At 40.8% G+C, this 18,980-nt stretch overlaps 3 protein-coding genes across 3 annotated transcripts; 2 read left to right on the forward strand and 1 right to left on the reverse strand.

Moving 5' to 3' along the window:
* The first annotated feature begins 327 nt into the window (after positions 1-327).
* On the forward strand, positions 328-2,436 carry LOC134664948 (B-cell CLL/lymphoma 7 protein family member A). The gene is made up of 3 exons (XM_063521678.1): positions 328-540; positions 620-804; positions 970-2,436. The coding sequence occupies exons 1-3, from the start codon at positions 452-454 to the stop codon at positions 1,095-1,097; spliced, it is 402 nt and encodes a 133-aa protein (XP_063377748.1). The 5' UTR covers positions 328-451; the 3' UTR covers positions 1,098-2,436.
* On the reverse strand, positions 2,392-12,620 carry LOC134664942 (cilia- and flagella-associated protein 251-like). The gene is made up of 18 exons (XM_063521662.1): positions 11,939-12,620; positions 11,237-11,383; positions 10,056-10,314; positions 9,839-9,954; positions 9,427-9,722; positions 8,737-8,888; positions 8,095-8,247; positions 7,405-7,513; positions 7,051-7,244; positions 6,535-6,683; positions 5,891-6,077; positions 4,899-5,053; positions 4,137-4,361; positions 3,810-3,901; positions 3,485-3,719; positions 3,079-3,298; positions 2,738-2,847; positions 2,392-2,587 (listed from the first exon to the last, which is right to left on the reverse strand). The coding sequence occupies exons 1-18, from the start codon at positions 12,116-12,118 to the stop codon at positions 2,438-2,440; spliced, it is 3,129 nt and encodes a 1,042-aa protein (XP_063377732.1). The 5' UTR covers positions 12,119-12,620; the 3' UTR covers positions 2,392-2,437.
* An 89-nt stretch (positions 12,621-12,709) lies between these two features.
* On the forward strand, positions 12,710-18,760 carry LOC134664944 (matrix metalloproteinase-2-like). Its single transcript, XM_063521671.1, has 11 exons — positions 12,710-12,862; positions 13,166-13,327; positions 13,696-13,802; positions 13,954-14,115; positions 14,191-14,272; positions 14,467-14,662; positions 15,006-15,181; positions 15,697-15,841; positions 16,467-16,656; positions 17,048-17,118; positions 17,670-18,760. Exons 1-11 carry the CDS (start codon positions 12,770-12,772, stop codon positions 17,816-17,818), a joined length of 1,533 nt encoding a protein of 510 aa, XP_063377741.1. The 5' UTR covers positions 12,710-12,769; the 3' UTR covers positions 17,819-18,760.
* The last annotated feature ends 220 nt before the right edge of the window (positions 18,761-18,980 follow it).

The following is an 18,980-nucleotide window of genomic DNA, read 5'->3' on the forward strand; positions in this document are numbered from 1 at the left end:
CAGATAAACGAAAAATCTCATTAATATTTACTATCGTTTTCATTGATAAATTTATGTACATTCTAAAATAATTAAGAAGTATCATGTGTTCCTAAAATTGACCCAACTGATAAAACAGTAACCTATTTTGTTTTCACCGTGGTATAACCAAACGCAAAACGTCATAGACTAACATAGAGCAGCCATAGACAACCTTAACTATCATGTTTATGCAATGAAATACCTACCTTATTGAAATGTGATAAGACTGAAGATTCTATACTTTCATTATTCATCCTCCCGGCGACGTCCTTCACCCCCTCCCTCCGTAAACCATAATGGATGGCGAAATTCGTGAAGTGAAGCCTTGTGCGGATGATTTTAAACGACATTGAATTAAGAAACTTACTTAAATTTATTTTAACTTATAACTTAATAATTACAGTTTATATTATTACTAACTCTTAGTACAATGTCTCGTTCCGTACGCGCCGAAACTAGAAACCGTGTTAAAGATGACATCAAAAGAGTCATGCAAGCTGTTGAAAAAGTTCGCCATTGGTACGCATTTGGCATAATTTTTTCTAAACCTTTTTTACGATATATATGTATTATCCTAACATAAATAAATATTCCACAGGGAAAAGAAATGGGTGACGATAGGGGAAACAACCATGAAAATATATAAATGGGTGCCAATATCAACAAACGAGCAGAAGAAGAAGCACGCGGCCAAGCGAGATAATAAGGAAAACACGTTGACCCCCAAAAAGATGCACGATTCATCCAACTCCAACTTCGGAATGGCCGAGGATTCTAACACTTGTAAGTTTTTTTTAAACTACTTGAGGCATAAATAAAGTTTGTGCCTTCTATAATTCCACTTTTTTAGTGTTACATGATATCTATATTTTAACTTTTAGTGTGAAAGTCTTTTCATATAAAAATTGGTAGATATTTTATAGCCACACTAAACATGTTTTTTTCCAGGTTTCTCAACTGTGAGTGACTCCCAGGGCCCTACAGAGTTCACTTCAACACACATGAACTTCTCAGAGGACTCAAACTCGCAAAGCAGTGGCACCACAACACCGGCGAAACGGTTAAAGACTGATTGAGGCAAGCTCAACAAATAAATGCCTCTCAGAGGCAAGGACTATTGCAACAGGCTGGTGGAGTCTGGCTAATCAAAGTTGAACCAAGCAAATTCAGTCTGGCATAAAATGGATGCTTACCAATTGAATTGCCATAAAACTGATTTTGCTTGGTTCAACTTTTGTTAGTCATACTAGTGATGGCTAAGCAGTGCTATTTGATATTAACATTTACTTCTATTGTTTTAATGTCTGTGCTGTGAATACTATTTATATAAATGCTGCCATACATGATACTTGTGAGCAAGGTGAGCTTGCAGGCAACTCGGCAGCTTACTTTAAGTGCTAAGAGTTGTTTTATTGTTGATAGGTTTGGCCAACACTATTTTACAGCTTAACATTTTTATTTGCATTTTAACCGCATTTTATACCATAATTAGCTGTCCATCATTTATCCCAGGCATAAAAAAATTGTCTCTTTCACACTCACATGCTAGAAAACAGACAAATGTTTTATGTTAGTTATAAATGGTGACTAAAATATGTATGAATTATTTGTAAATATCTACTTAAATTATTGAGTAAATCATTGATGTGTTTAAATATGAAGCTGTTCTTAAGAATTACAAGTCACCAATGTTATAATTTCATGTTATCTAACATTGATAATATGTGGTCTAAATTTAATGACTATTAATAGAATAAACGAAAATGTGACTTAATATTAACTATATAAAAGTGTATACATACAAATTTTAATGCTAGGCTTGTATTTTAGGTATTAAAAATAAAATTTATAAAATTTTCTTTTCTTAAGCACAAGTACAAAATAGCAATATCTGTAACTTATTTGTTAGTGTAAGACATGCGTCGGGTAAATTATTTTCTTTTTAGAATGAGGATACAGATTCATGAATCAGGATTTAGAAGGGCACTATTGACTAATCATAATATTAAATATGTGTAATAGGTAAAAACTTATAGTGTATCATAAAGACACAAACACATTATGCATAGCAAACTTGGGAGATTAATATCAAGGTCTGTATTTTATCTGCCCATTCAAAAGAATGGGTCTAACACATTTCAGAAAAAGATCATTCTGTAGACAAAACACCAAGTTAAGGACCAGGAAAACTATATCCTTTGTAGAATGCAGTTCAAAATTTAATTCTCTAAACTTTGCGATGTCTACAGGAAAGACGCGAACATGTGTAATTATGACCCAAATAAGGTTTTCTGTTTTGTCAAAATAATTCATAAGACAAAGTATTTAGTTTTAAACTGAAGTCACGTTTCTATGTACAGAAAACAAATGTGAAAGATTGAGATTTTATTTGTAATAAGACAATACGGAATATAAGTTAGTTGTTTTTTTCCCTGTCATCAGAGGTGCCGGTGACCGATGAGCCCCAGGACGATCCTACAGACTCTCTTGCCGAGAACTGGTCACCTGACAGTTCCACTTCCTGTATGCCCATGATGTTTATTAGGAGGTCACGAAGTGATATAGTCTGTGGAAATGGAAATATATTGTGGGCGACAAAAAATACGCTAAACATAACGGGTATAAAAGATGGTGCTTTGGAATGTACAGTTTACTGTTACACAAAATTTACCCTTTAATTTTGAACCCTTATAATTGACAGCTGAAGTAAATGTACCTCGGGCAAGAAGGAAAAGTCATCCTCAGGCATGCTGGCGCGGTCCTCGAAGCTGTGCCCCAACAGGATGGACAGCAGGTACCAGCTCAGCTCGCGAGAGAAGCACTCTCCTGAAAGCACCATGTTTGGTAATTTTCTTAAATGTTCCTTAACTGCGGAAGTCTGAGGAAGACGTCTCACCATCGATCCTTAATGCATCACTACACCTTATAAGACGAAGTCCCCCGCCGCGTCTGTCTGTTTCTGTGTAGATATGTTCGCGATAAATTCAAAAACAACTGAACGGATCTTTACGGTGTGCAACATTTGAAGCAACTAAAGTAGGTATACTATAATTTTACCGTAACTCCCGAGCATGTCCACAAACTCATCTCTGCTCATCACATAATTCTCCTTGTCAAGCGCCGCGAAGGTCCTGAACGCGTTGCGGACCCTCCCCAGCTCCTCTCCGAACGCGGGACGGTGGTTCAGATACAGCTTTACGAACTCCTCGAAGTCTACCTCGGCGCAGGGCGCCGGCTGATACACTTTGAACTTTGCTTCGATTAGGAGGTTCTCTACCTAGAATAGGTAAGAAGTTAGAAATTCAGTTTGAATACACTAGAGGGCAGATCTTTATTTGAGCTTATTCTCAAGAGACAGCAAGGAAGACAAAGATAAAACATCAAGAACTCTCATAAAGTATAGCGGGAAATAAATCCGTGTCTATAGTTACTTATTCTTTTGTATTGGAAAATAGTTCCCAACCTCGTATTCAGAAGGAAAGAATCCAAGAGCCCTCATAAGGTCCGGCAACGAATCGATCGGTATGTAATCCTTCACCGTCCGCTTTGTGGGAGAGAAGGTGCCCTGACACAGTATCTGAATGTAGTAGAACAAGTCGCGTATCTCCTGGAACAGCCAGCCAGGGCGCCCGTTCTCGATCAGGCAGTAGTATGGATCGAGATCTCCGCCACCTTGCTGACATGTACTGTCCACTGCCCTGAAGAATAGGAAGGAATCAAAGTGAGAGATTGTACATCTTAGCCATGTTATATTTTAACGTACGACGTTTATTATACGAAATGTGTACCTGTAGTTGGCAGCCCACTGGCACATGCATATATCTCTGGCTCCTTGAGTAAAAAGCGTTCCTAGGTCTTCGCGATAACACATGTCAGTAATCTGGAAAAAAAACCTTGTGATACAGAGGCAATAGCAAATTTACGTATTATAAACGTACACATTTTGCATGAGTATAGTCTGCTCGATAAGAGCGCTTAGGATGATTTGCCTTGTTGTGCGACTCTACGAGTACCTATACTTGAAGTGGCGCTTGACATAGTAACAACGCAACGCAAGTCAAATGCTAAATGGTCACTTGGTGAGTTAGTTTGATTATCGAACCGTTATAACATACCTGTATGGGATGTCCAAGTATCCCAACATGCTTCCAAGGATTCCCATCTAGCGGTAATTTCTGCAGCCCGATAACGTTGTTGGTGGCAAAGAGGATGTACTCCAGCACGTTCTGCTCTTCTTTCCTAGAGACCAGCTGCATTCTGGAGACGGGGCTTTCGAAGCGCGGCCCGAGGACCGTGGCCAGGGTCATTGTCGTCGCGTAGTTCATGATCTTGTATTTATACTGGTAAAAAGGCATCAGACTATGATACAGTCAGAAAAAGTAGAATGCCTGACATTAGAATAGAGCATGGAATAAAGAACAAACGCGGCGTACCGAAGAGAGCGCTTTCTCATTACATTACCTATATGTATGAAGGCATGAAATGTGATTTAACAGAGCGGAGGATTGGTAGATAGAATATGTAGGATTACTAGTAGTGTAGTCATTCGGCACCCTTTTGAAGGGGTGCGAGAGGCCTCTTCCGCCTTCCGGCTGCGGAGGCTGTCTCGGGTCGCGCCCCACCTTGTGGGGCGGAGAGGATTACTGATGTAAGGGTCAGTTGCACCAAACCGTCTGTCACTGTTAAAGCGTTCGCTAAATTTTATTGTATGGGAACTTTCATACTACACTGCTGATTGACGTTAATTAATCCGTTAAACGAGGTTGGTGCAACTGGCCCTAAGACTAAGACAAGGATTCATGAAAAAGACTTTGTGCACTAACTCAACATCATCGGAAGACAGCAGATATACATCATTCAGTTCAATAAATAGGTACCTCGTCATTGGCCACAAGAATCAGAGGCAGGTCTGCACGCTGAGTCTCAGCATCCACCTCCTTGGGTGTGGGCCAATAAAATCCGGCGAGCGGAACTGCCGTCTGATCTATACGATCCAGACTAAGTACTTCCAGGTGCTCTCCTGAACTGGCTCCTACGAAAAAATGTAAAAGTGTACCGTCATCCACATTATTTATTGACTGACTTCGTATAATTTATTGCAAAAAAAATATGTCGACCAATGGTTAGTCAACTGTTTATACGTTGATCTCGACCTATAGTCCAGTAGAAGAACCTGCCTAGCAGTGTGTGGTAATATTAGAATATGGCTGATGGTGATGCCCTGGTGAAAAAAAAAATTTCTTTAGCCCCCATTCGCATGGGAGCTTTTTCAACGCGCGTTAAAAAAGCGTTCGAATGACACAAATAGATAACCATGTATGTATTCACACGACAGCGGTGGCGCTTTTTATCAAGCGTTGTTGGATTTTCGACTTTAAGCCTTGGTCGTTAAGTCGAATTTAGAGTGTGGACAGATTCAAGCGCTTTTTAACGCGCGTGGAGTAAGCTGTCGTGCGAATGGGGGCTTAGGAGGTTTGTGTCCTACCGACTGCGCCAGTTCAAAGAAATATATACCTAGTATGTAAGTGACAATTTAGTCTTTAATTCAGGAAATTGAGATTAGGGTCAACGTGTTGTTTCTTTTTTAGTTGGGTTAGTCAATCGGTTGGGTAGTTGGGCTGTTGTTATTCTGTCCCATCAGCCAGGAGTCAATATAGTAGCATAGTTTCTTAGAATCTGCTGTACTAACATGCTTAGTAGATATCGTCTAAGTAGATAACTACCAAAAAAACAAGTTTTGTTCATTTAAAATATTTAAATATGAAATATATAACTAGTATTTTAAAGTGACCCAAGAGACCGTATAAACCATGGCAACAAGTGACAAGAAAAAAGTTGATTCCCCCCTCCCCATTACATGTATACATACCAATGTCATACTCGACCATGATCCTGTCCGCGCCCAGAGAGAAAAGCTTGTAGTCCCCATTATCATTCATCATGGGCGTGAAGAATACCGCAGTGATGTCCTTGTAGTGCGCGCGGTGTTTGGCGATGAACCTCCAAACTAACACCTTGCAGTCGTACTTGTACACGCATACTGTGTGACCGGCATCCTACGACACAGACAGACATAAAATAGATATTGTGATCCAGCGTCTAACTAAACTATCCAATTCGGGTTCTTGAATTGCCAGTTTTATGAAACAAAACGGTTGCGAAGTTTGGTTGAGAAACTAGGTTGTGAGGCAGAATTCGTAGATACTCGTACATCTAGCAGTCCGGAATAATCCCGAAAATAAAGGCCTACACTGAAAACAAGGAGCCTATTTTCGAATTTTGGCTACTCAAACTGCCGCCAAGTCGTTAGACATGTTATTATCGATGATGAGAGCTATCCACAATCCACCCAACCGAACCTAACACATCATGGTCGAGCATTTGAATTACCTTTTTAATTACTCCCAACGCGGAAGAGACTAAATAGCCATTCGTATGCTTGCGAGTTGAGTCGGTCGAGGAAATATTAGCTGGTGCTGTTAAGATCGCGAAATACAAGCATGCAAAACTCACGGAGAAAGCAAGCGTCAGAGAGTCGCAGGAGTAACAGATGTCCTCGATCGCATGCTGCGTGTCATGAAACGGTTGTGTCAGGATCTTTATGGTGACTGGGTCGAGGAACAACAGTTGTCCGGTGTTCAAGCCACAAGCTAAATGCAAGCCTGCAACATAACTAGGAGGTCAAATATACGATCATTTCGGGCAGATGGAAGGCGTACACCAAGAGCGACTGACGAGGAAACGAATTCACATGCATCTAATTTTAGATGCATCCGCAACTACTTACCTATTAGCGCCACTGGCAATATCCCACTAACCTGGAGTTAACTGGTTAAATCTGGAGTTACAATGGTTACCAGTACAATTTGTCACTGGGTTAACGGGTTGACACCGGGTTAGTGGGATGGTGCAAATAGCCCTTAGAATTAGCGCCAGTGGATCTACCAAAAAGTTGCTATTGGAAGAGATACCTACATTTATTGCGTTGCGTCCTCAGAGCGCCAAAAGAACCTCAACCAAAAACCTCACCCGATGGTGCATACTTCAAACAGGTCACCGACAACTCCGGCTTGTGTACTCCATACTCGCACTTTATAGAGTCGTCATTGGGCGGCACAACGACCTTGTAATGTTCTCTTAACTCTATCCTTGCGAACAATTTGTGTTGAGAGAAGTTCAATAGGTCGAGAACGCCGTCTGCGAAACCTTGGCACACGTATGGTCTGCGAAAACATATCATGAAAATCAACAATCGGAAGAATTAGATCTATCAATTGAGAGTGACGGTTATACCTATAAAAAGAACACTGCGAACTGAAGATCAAAGTCATCCATGTTCTTCCATGGCATCAACGTTATGGGATTTTTATATTAAAGACTCACTTTTCTGGGTGCACCGTCACACACAATGCCGGAGAGACTCTGTAATCCAATATCGTGACAAGTTTCTCGGTCACAAAATCAACGAAACCAATTCCTTGATTGCCGGTAGCTGTAAAAGAAAATTTAATCTGTATGTCAAACCAGAATGCTTCAATAAAAACCAGGCAAGTGCGAGTCGGACTCGCGCACGAAGGGTTCCGTACCATAATGCAAAAAAAAAAACAAAAAAAAGCAAAAAAAAACGGTCACCCATCCAAGTACTGTCCACTCCCGACGTTGCTTAACTTTGGTCAAAAATCACGTTTGTTGTATGGGAGCCCCATTTAAATCTTTATTTTATTCTGTTTTTAGTATTTGTTGTTATACTTAGCGGCAACAGAAATACATCATCTGTGAACATTTCAACTGTCTAGCTATCACGGTTCGTGAGATACAGCCTGGTGACAGACAGACGGACGGACGGACGGACAGCGAAGTCTTAGTAATAGGTTCCCGTTTTACCCTTTGGAACCCTAAAAACATGGAATAAGTTCCAAAGTGTACCAAAAAGTTGTTTTATGTTATTGCTGGAATTTGTGAAACATTTCTTTGGGATTACCTACGGATCTCAATTAACTTAAGTTGCTGGTGCAAGTCGATGGTTTTTTCAAAACCCCACTCAATTCTTGATGGTTACTGCACAGAACTTACTGACGATGAAGTCCCGAACCAAGAAGGTCCTGCCGCTGGTGGTGGCGTCGGTGGGCAGGTTCTTCTTGATCAGCTTCTGGCGTATCATCCCCGTCACCGGGTCCCTTTCTATCTCCACTTTTTCCCAACAAGGACATTTCTTTGGTTTTCCGCCTGACAAACAAGATCATTGCCTAACCTTTTTCCAGTTATCGACCACGTGTAGAATTTGAACTTTAGCATTCCGATTTAAGGTTCAAATTAAAATGAACTTTTGAGAAATGTGATAACAGATTAATTGGAATATAGAGTTAGACCAAGAAAAGTCTGCAGCGGATTTGATAGCCCACGCAGTGCAAGTGTTATTTTAAACATCAAACTTCTATGAAATTAGGACGTATAAATAACACTTGCACTGCGTGGGCTATCAAATGCAGATTTTTCTTGGTCCGTCTATATTTGAATTTTTTGGGAAAACCTTGTGCGGCCTGGAAAAGGGTTTAAACATTATCAGTATTAAAGCACTGTACTGTAATTTACCGTAAGTTGGGGCTGTTAGTGTTGGTAGGACTATTAGGTATTACTTACCTGCTTCTAACGGTTCACCTTTATTCATTCATTTAATTTACTGATTGGTCTAAGCCAATTTAACACAAGACTAACATTTGAGATCAATGATTTTGTAGCTCCGTGGAGAGATGTTGAAGCTGATGGAACGCACGCGGTCCACCGACAGGTCCTGCAGCCAGTGCAGCAGCTTCAGCTGCTCGTCGTAGAAGCGGATCTGACCACCGTTGTTGCCCGTCACTATCACCCTGGGAAAATAACCCCGGCTACACACGTAACTATAAATCGTAGCGATTAAACTGTGCAGTCCGAACTGCGCAGTTTTATCTACCGTGTGTATGACAAATCGTTACGATAATCGACAACGATTTGTCGCAGTTCGGACTGCACAATTTAATCGCTACGATTTATCGTTACGTATGTAGCCGGCTTATCTCGACAGTAGAATTACCTTGGACTTTTTTGGTTTTGATGGTGGTGGATCTTATCTTGAATGACAAATCCGTTGGAAGTCCATATATTGAAAAGATTGTAAAATTGGACAAGGGGACAGCCTATAAGTCTTTTAATAATTCGTAACCTGATAGTATCTCAGTTATTTATTATACCTATAAACTAAAACTTAAAATGGTAATTACTAACAGCGACGCTATCTAGCAGCTTATGTTTTTGCAGTAAGGTTCACGAATAAGTTACTTAACATTGTAAACAAATGTCAATGGCTCGCTCTAACAGTATCATTGGCTTTCAAGAGGGGAAAAACAATTACATAAAAATAGCGCTTACCCATCAATACTCCTTATAACATTTATCTTACTATCCTCCAACTTCAGCGCTTTCACGAACTTTAAAAGCTCGAAACTCTTAGGTCCGATGTTCTCCTGGTACTCGATAGTATAACCGTTCACGTGTATAGCCCCCCTGGAAGTGCCCACCAGGATTTGTGAGGTGATGCTCACGAACGTGAAGCAAGTTAGCTTCCCAAATGTCATATTTATTTCTGGTTTTTTCTCTATCATTCGAATTTTTAACTCGTAATCATCTGTTTCCTTGAGAAGACCTCTCTCCATGACGAAAATTTTCTAAAACATATACCTAATAGAGTCGGAACCGCGGTGTGATTGATGCCAATTCGATCGAATGAATATTTACTAAAATGCACAATAAAATCGTTGAAATATTGAAGAAATGTACCTACCTGAGAAAGTCCGATCCAAATGTCAGTTTTTGTCATAAGCACAAACTGCCAAGTGTTATCCGGATTAAATTCCATAGCCAAAACACTGTCTTTAGGTATGTCGACATCTAGGGCAGCTAAAACCAGTAAAATTAATTCTACTGTATTAAATTATTCCATTGATTTCGTTTGACTTTGGGCTCAGAAACAAGATACGAATAAATCAAACCAATCTTACCATGAGGTTCATCTTGCCCAGACGACCAAATCCACCAAAAAATCGCAGTTTTCTCATGATATCCCAGCGTCAGCATGAACCTCGAGTCCTGGCTCAAAGCCACCTTTGATACCCGCATGTTGCCATGTGGGAGGAAGTAGGTCTTGTTCGGGAAGTAGTCGTCGCTGTCCCAGATGGTGATGAGATTCTCAGGACCGGAGTCGGATGTCACCAGCCACTTGCCGTCGCCGTCCGCTGCGATGCAGTTCACCATATGCCTCTACAAGTAACTTTAGGTTGCCTTCATTTTGATAAGACTAAAATATGGCTTTTGGAGTTCAGCGCCATTAAAGGCAAAGTAAATAATGGAGATAAATAGCAAGATATTAAAATTTTCACCAGACCAGAATAGCACGCTGGACTAAGGGCCAGTTGTACCAACCACGATTGCCAGACTGATCAACGCTGGGGGTGACGATAAAATTTTGCGAGCGATTTAACGGACACAGACGGTTTTGTGCAACCGACACCTAGTATGTCGCACCAAAATCAATCGTTAACGTATTAACATTCATCTCAGCCATAAGACGTCCACTGCTGAACATAGGCCTCCCCCTTTTATGGGGGGTGAATGCCATAATCGCCACGCTTGGCAGGCGGGTTGGCGATCGCAGTCGAGTAGGTACACCGAATTTGAGGGACGCTTCTGCCCGTCCACCGGTGGTCTTGGACGTAGTTTAAGGACATAGGTACCCGGGTCCTGTATTAACATTATATAAAACGTATTTTAAAGAAAAGAGGCTTTCCGTAAACGTATGGGGTGACGATAAAATTTTGCGAGCGATTTAACGGACACAGACGGTTTTGTGCAACCGACACCTAGTATGTCGCACCAAAATCAATCGTTAACGTATTAACATTCATCTCAGCCATAAGACGTCCACTGCTGAACATAGGCCTCCCCCTTTTATGGGGGGTGAATGCCATAATCGCCACGCTTGGCAGGCGGGTTGGCGATCGCAGTCGAGTAGGTACACCGAATTTGAGGGACGCTGCTGCCCGTCCACCGGTGGTCTTGGACGTAGTTTAAGGACATAGGTACCCGGGTCCTGTATTAACATTATATAAAACGTATTTTAAAGAAAAGAGGCTTTCCGTAAACGTATGCACAAATGGTAGTAATTAAATGACTCATTAATTACGTGTCCCTGCAAGATCCTCATCTGATTGGTGGTCCAGTTGTATAGGATGCCGCAGTTGCATGCCGCGTAGAACACCGTGGTGCTGCCGCGTGAGTTAAGATTGATCACGCCCGCTTTCGGATTCCAGCCCGTTATCCACCGGAGGCTCTGGAATAAATTTTTTCTTCATATCACAAGAAAGGAATTCTCAGAAAATATATCAGCGATTGCGAAATGAATGACGACCATGAATTTTAACATTTGATGTGAAATTTAGCGAAATAATCAAAAGAGTGCGGCTTTGTATTCAACAGAATGAGACTACATTTTGAGCATTTGATAAATTAAATTGATTAATTTTGAATTAAAAATGTTAAAATTCATGGGTTTCCTTTTATTTCCGACACTATGTTATTTAGAAAAAAATAATCCTTATGATCAAGCCTTTCGATCGGTATGATAAAGCTACAGGGTGATTTTTTTTCTCGTGCGGCGGGTTCGATTCCCGGTTCAACCATGTAATTATTTAAAAATTTATGAATGCAGTTTAAGTTGTTTTTTAAATTAAAATAATGTCTTCTTTCAGTAAAATGTTCCATCTACAATATTTAGGGTACTTTCCCTCCATGTGGCATAGCCGTGGGACGCCCTGTATATACATATATATGGAGTCGTGGGTCGTAGCAATTAGACGGCAATGGCTGGTGCTGATGCAAATCTTACAAAAGGCGACGGCTTGTGGTGGTAGTCGGAAAATTGTGATGAGTGTTTCCGTATCTGTGAGAGAGACAAGCTGTACAATCTCCTATCTTCAGAATTCTTCCCGCCATCCGGACGCACGTTCGGAACCGAATGAAACTTCTCCTTACTGTCTTCCTTGATCTTGGATTCTTCCTTGCTCATTGTTTCTAAAAGTACTTTTTAACCCAAAAATCTAAATTATTTCGTAAGCGCTTTTTGTTTACGAAATTAGCGAAATATCAATGTCGTTTTCCAATGACAACCCATATTTGACACTAAAGAGACGTACACTAAGTCATGGAAAGGTGGTTAGAAATGAGGTTCAATGCTAGGGAGTGAAATAAGGACTGTCTTCAGGACGGTTTCTTCAAAAAAAATTGGAGCTAAACTGCAATTCACAAACTGTTCATGAACTTATTGCAGTTGGAAAATTAAGACAATCTCAATGTAAGTTTTCGAGAGATCCGGTTAATCCGGTAGAGATCCTGGCTCGGATATCTTTAAATTGGAGAGCAATAGATAGATTAGGCAAACAGAGCTTCGATAAAACCGATTAGACGGGAACCGGAACTTCTGATCCCGTCAGATTGTGAATCGAGTTTCATTTGCTAAGTAGATCTTAGGTAGATAAGTACTTATATGTTACTAAAGGTTTCTCTACAAGACCTTCGACGATGCTTAGAAAATAAACAAAACGTCTGCATACGGCCATGGACTTAAGGGCAATAACCAAATCGGTTCCTAGCCACTATCTGCAGTCAAAGGTCACTGGAGTGCATCACTTGTGGTATCAGTGCTTTGTGTCCCGTCGCCATGGGCAGATGTCTGCTGTTATGTCTGCTCCTGGTTGTTTCTGTGAAGTGTCGGACGATCTATGTTGAGGATGCTAGGCCTACGGAGGAAGAGGTCAGTGTGTCTTTTATCAGTAGGTAACCGTATTTACTTCAGCGCCAATTATAAATAGGGATATCGTACATACGTGAAGAAAAAATGTGTGTAAATATAGTAAATATTGATACTTTATCAATTACATTTATGAGAATTATGAGTAAGTATTATTTGAGTCATATCCTTTCGCAGTTAGGAGTAGGCCCAGTTAGCTTTTCATTATCATTTAATGTAACAAAGCAGCAGAGTATTTTAATAACCAATGGAAGTAAATAAGTGAATAGTTATAGCCAGTCTACTTACTTAAATTGTTAATTGCAGGTGTCATTCATGAAGCGATACGGTTACCTGCCAGAAGTAGCCGAAGGGTCATCGTCTCTGGACTTCTCTTACACGCCGCTCTCCATCACCGAGGCGGTGCGGCGGATGCAGGCGTTCGCTGGCCTCACTCCGAGCGGAGTCATCGACAATGCCACCAAACAAGTTAGTGCCAGAGAAGGTAGAAAATAGTTAGGTGTGTCGTGTGGCTTAAAACTGAATAATTAAAGATAAGCCAATAAGAAGCTGTACAAGGGTAACCTCTCTGTGTCATCTCTGTCATCAGTCATCACACGTATCCAAGTGAGCTCTTACTAATCTTTTTTTCTTTCGGATTCGTTCAACCTACGAGTCAAACGCGATTACCATTTCACTCATTAACCTCAGCTAAAATCTTACGATTATTCCAATTTACCTATTTAGGTTTTCTTTCTGAAGCAAAGCGCTTCAACTAGAACCTACGAAATTTTGGTTTTGTCTTGCCTTAAACCACCAAATTAACCTAAAAGCTAACCAAGCTTTTGTATTTTTAGTTGTTCAAGAAAAAAAGGTGTGGCGTCAAAGATATCATTACCACATCGTCCAGATCAAGACGATACGTCACACGAGAAGCATGGACCAAGAAACAAATTACGTACAGGTAAGCAAATTAATAAATTTGCCATATTACGGCGGAATTTTACACGCTTACCTACACAAGTTCTATCTATCACCAGGGCAATGCAAATACCAAAGTCAATGCTTGATCCAATATTGGCAGTGTATTACTTGACTTTCTTTACGTTTTTTAGGGTGCTCAACGGCTCTAGAACGTTAGAGAAGCACCGAGTGGAACGGCAGATGGCAGCCGCGCTAGCGGTGTGGGCGCCGCACGCCGGGCTCACTTTCACTCGCCTGGACACAGGGAAGGCCGACATTGAGGTCTCTTTCGTCACTTTGGACCACGGGGACGGGTAAGTCCAGTGTCTTGTAAAACAGCTGATAGCTAAGACTCCGCGCATTTCATTTGATAAATACAAATGTTACAGGTCTCCATTCGACGGCCCAGGGCAGGTGGTGGCGCACGCCTTCTGCCCTCCGCTCGGTGATCTGCATTTTGACGATGATGAGGTACTAACTTCTTTTTAAGTAACTCAATTCTGTTTTTCTAACGTAATATGTTCAACTCCGGTGAGTGTAATAGGGTATAAGGGATTTCTGACTTCGCTAGACGTGTCCTACACGTCCAGCTGAGCTGAAACTTCTATGTCTCTCAACGGCCGATAATAATGCAGTCAATAATGCGAAATTTTCCATCTCCGTAGATCTGGAGCGAGTACCCCGCCGAGGACGAGGAAGACGAGGAGTCAACGGACTTCTTCGCCGCAGCCGTCCACGAGATCGGGCACGCGCTCGGGCTGGCGCACTCGGACGTGAGGTCGTCGGTCATGTACCCGTACTACCGGGCGCGGGTGCAGAGCCTGTACGAGGACGATATTCTGGGCATGCGGGCGCTTTACAGTTAGTATACTTCATACGTTTTCAAATGTTTTACAACCCTTAAATCCGAACCCGAAGATTCCCGTACATCATCTGAACAACGTAGCTTGGAAAATAAGTATGGGTATGACTTGGTCGTGAATATATTCATTATACTTCCCAAATCTGTCTCGCCTGAGTTTGTTATTGTATTGTGATCGCATGAATCACATCTAAGTACGGTCAGCTGCAGAGAGAGGGGGGTGCTGCATAGAAATCTGTTTGCAGGCGGGTGGTCACCTCTCTTTGTACATTGCAACTTATTTTTACTCAACGCGCAATTGCGATTCGTATTATATGTGGCATCCAATATCTCTTATTACAGTGAAAGACCAGCAAGCCGCGACTTCCGCTCTCACAGTACAAACAGAGGACCCGATGGCGCCGCGGTTCTCCCTGGACCCTGGCGTCACTGATGAGGAGGACGTCCCCGACCTGTGCTACACCAACTTCGACACTATTCAGGTGTTGCAGGGGAAGATCTATGTTTTCGAAGAGGAGGTAAGATCAACCTGACTCATAGTTCGCCTGGACACGGAGAAGGATGACGATGTGATATGAGAGAGACAGCGCTACGCACGTACCTACCTATCTATAGCGAAGACCCACTTGCACACTGGAGCCGCGTGCAGTTTTCCGCATCTAACGCGAGGCGGTCTTCGTATGTGGGCGGGGTGGAGCCTATCGCTCATATATCCTTTGACCGTTGGGGCAGAAAGGTTGAATACAGAATACGAACTAGAGGACACAACCATTGAAGGTTCCAAAACAGGTAGGGAACCGTGAGGATTATAGATGTGAGCAGTACATGCCCTCTCTTTGTGTCATGTTTTCAGGAGTGGACATATTTTAAACCGATATAAGTACTTAAATAATAACGTTGATTTTAACTTATAGCGATCATGATGGTTAATAATAGAGGACCAAGTCCAGATTTTCTAAGTATGTAATACCTACCTAAAAGTCTTAAATTATGGTAATTACTTCGTCCACGATTAAAAAAACGTTGTTCACAGTGGATGTGGGTGCTCAGCGAGCGTAAGGAAATTGATCCGGGGTATCCGAAGCGCTTCCACGATGTATTCATTGGCCTTCCAGAACACGTCGACGTAGTTAGAACCATTTACGAGAAACGGAATGGAAACATCGTCATATTCAAAGGTAATTTAGAATAACAATCTGTGTCCGTACTTTTTCAAAAGCATTTTCAAAAAATATTCAGACCACTTTTTTAACATAAACTGGCAACATTACTCGGTAAGTATAGATTATTCCCCAAAGCGGCCGTGTTGCCACTTGTGAATTTATTGATATTGGTTTAATGACTACTTCATGGTTTGCATTTGTGCTTACGGCAAATAACATACATATAGAATATCAATTTACAATAATAAAGGCACGGGCTACTTGACAGCCTGTGCCTTAATTTACTTACGTTATATTATTTGCACGTGGCGCTTATATCTGGAGCAAAGTAAATACGCAGGCTACTTGCACGCAAGCCAATTGAGTGTGCTTGTACAAGTAACCGGAGCAAGTAAAGGCCTAGGCTGCTATTGCAAGTAGCATGCACAATTTAGGTATACTCTGGCAACCCCACTTTGTCAAACACTGATTTAAACTTTCACTTCACCCACTTTGTCAGTAGAAAAAGGCACAAAATTTAAATTTTCTATGGAGGACACACGCCTACATTTTATAAATTTGCCGTTTTTCTATTGACGTAAATGGCTTGCCAAACTACACTAAGCTATAAGCGCCGAGTGCAATCACAAAAACCTTACAGACAAGCAGTACTGGGAGTTCGGGCCAAACTTCCGCCTGATCAAGCGCGGCCGGCTCCGAGACTACCGCCTGCCCGGACGCCTGCGGGAGCTGACTACGGTCTTCCTGTCCAACTACAACAATAAGACGTACCTTGTAGACTCTGAGCGCTTCTGGCGGTTCAATGAGGACACCTGGACTATGGATAAAGGGTAAATGACTCGCTACCTCTCCACTCCCTGCAATTTGAAATGACACAAACTTCAATGTTCTAGGCAAGTTTAATTTTTCATACTATTATATGAAATTGGAGCTTTCTGCCCCAGCAGCGGCCACTCCTCAGAGTAATATGGTCTTACTTTCACTTAAGACCACCATTAAAAATCTATCAGTGGCGGGACCACAGAACTTAAATAGTTGATGTGTCTCTACTAGTACATACCTAATGTAGTAATCTGTATAACCAGACTTATATGTTAAGTTAAGAGTTACTACGAGTAACCATATTATGGAACCTGTTTTCTGAAATAAATGATTTTTATTTATTTTATTAGCCGTAACTCCGTAAGGTAACATATTAGCTGATATTAGTCATTTCAACAGGTACCCTAAAAGCATGTCAGCATGGAGAGACCTCCCATACCCTGTGGATTCCGCTATTATTTGGAAGGGAGGTAAGTAGTCCTCCACAATTGCAGACATTACGAGAATATTGAAATTGTTGTATAAGAATGGGAACTTTTGCGCCAAGACTGCACTAGATAGAGTCAGACCAAGAATAGTCTGCAGCGGATTTGATAGCCCACGCAGTAAAAGTGATATTTTAAACGTCATGCTTCTATGAAATTATGACGTACTTATAAATGACTCTTGCACTGCGTGGGCTATCAAATCCGCTTCCGCTGCAGACTTTTTCCAAGTCCCATTTATTTTTATTTTACAATTAAAGTTATAAATCTACCCTCCAATAAAATAGCTTGCAATGACTATTTTCCACCTATTTTCAAACTGAAATGTAAATATCGTCATGCAGCTACAACAGTGAGGATACACGCAGCGTAGTAGTACTATGGATAGTAAAGGAGGAGGTTATCAGTTCGACCGTATTTTTTTATCTTCTATATTTACTAAACATTTTCTTGGAGTAGAAAATAGTTGATACGTAGTCGAGTCGGTCTCTCGCCACCATTTGAACGTACAATAGTTGGTTTATATTATGTTACAGATACGTACTTCTTCCGCGGCCCCCGCTTCTGGCGTTTCGACAACGTCCAGGTCCGCGCGCACCCCTACTACCCGCTGTTCACGGCTCAGATCTGGTTTCCGTGCCAGCCCACGCCGGATATGGAGCAGTACACCAAGAACGAAGACTAATATAATGTACCGCCTAACCTAACTGTCCTTTAATAATTACTATACCTTTGTGTCATTGGAATAAGGATTAAAAATAGTTAATTAGTTAACTGTGATAACAATGGTGCTTGTTTCGCTCGACTGTGGTGCTTCGACGACGCACTAATCCTCTCGCACCCCCTACTACCCGCTTAGGATCCCTTGGCATTATGATGCAGGCTCGAAATGTATTTCAAAACTTATCAAGAAGGAAATGGGGTTACAAGAGAAAAAAAAAGTTCAATAAAAATATATCACTTTATTAAAAGAGTACAATCACATACAAATGTAAAATAACATCAACTGATTTAATACGTCTTATGCGGAATGTGCAGCCTCGCATCGTGGTAAACAGATAATTTGTGATATTCTGCTAGTGTATTAAAGTAATACTGTTTGAGTAATATCATTAAAATAGCTGTAATCAACTAGTTTTATTTCTATTAGATAAGAAATGCTTAGGATATACATGTTAGTGTCGTCATCAAATATATCTATTTACAAAAAACCCTATAACTGTTAGTTTGACTTGATTATATTTCACCCAACATGTTTAGGTATGATGTTTTATCAACATATTTGATGCAGACAGTTAGCAGTATCACAATAGTAAGTGGTGAGGCTCGACATTATTTTAATGAAATGATACATAAAGTTTGCGACAACAATATTATAACTTATTAGTAAAATTTGTTCTCACTAGTGGAATATTTCATAAATCCAAACTATTGTCGAAACATCTCAGGTTTTGAAAAGTGCTATAGTCACCGCATAAGAAAAAAGAGATACATACCATCTAGTTTTCTAAAGGTAGAATCTTCTTAGTTACGCTATATTGCACCAGACAAATGGATAAATTCATTTCATAATAAATAATTGTGCAAGTTTTCTAACTACAATATATTTTCCAATTTAATTTTGCTACAGGGTGTATTCTAAGCTTTTTGACAGCTCAAAGTTCAAAAATTCACCCTAAATCGTTTTTTACAAGGCAAGACTATTTGCAATGGTATTAATTCGAGCATCGATTAGATTAATAATATCATTAGCGATATCTTCCCAAGTTTTGAAATTTTCGATATTAAATTTCTTATTCATGACGGGTGTTTTATAAGTATGTGTGTAAGTAGCGCAGCCCAAACCG

The sequence above is a fragment of the Cydia fagiglandana genome, chromosome 6 (genome assembly GCF_963556715.1).
Source record: "Cydia fagiglandana chromosome 6, ilCydFagi1.1, whole genome shotgun sequence".
In the NCBI taxonomy this organism is placed as follows: domain Eukaryota; kingdom Metazoa; phylum Arthropoda; class Insecta; order Lepidoptera; family Tortricidae; genus Cydia; species Cydia fagiglandana.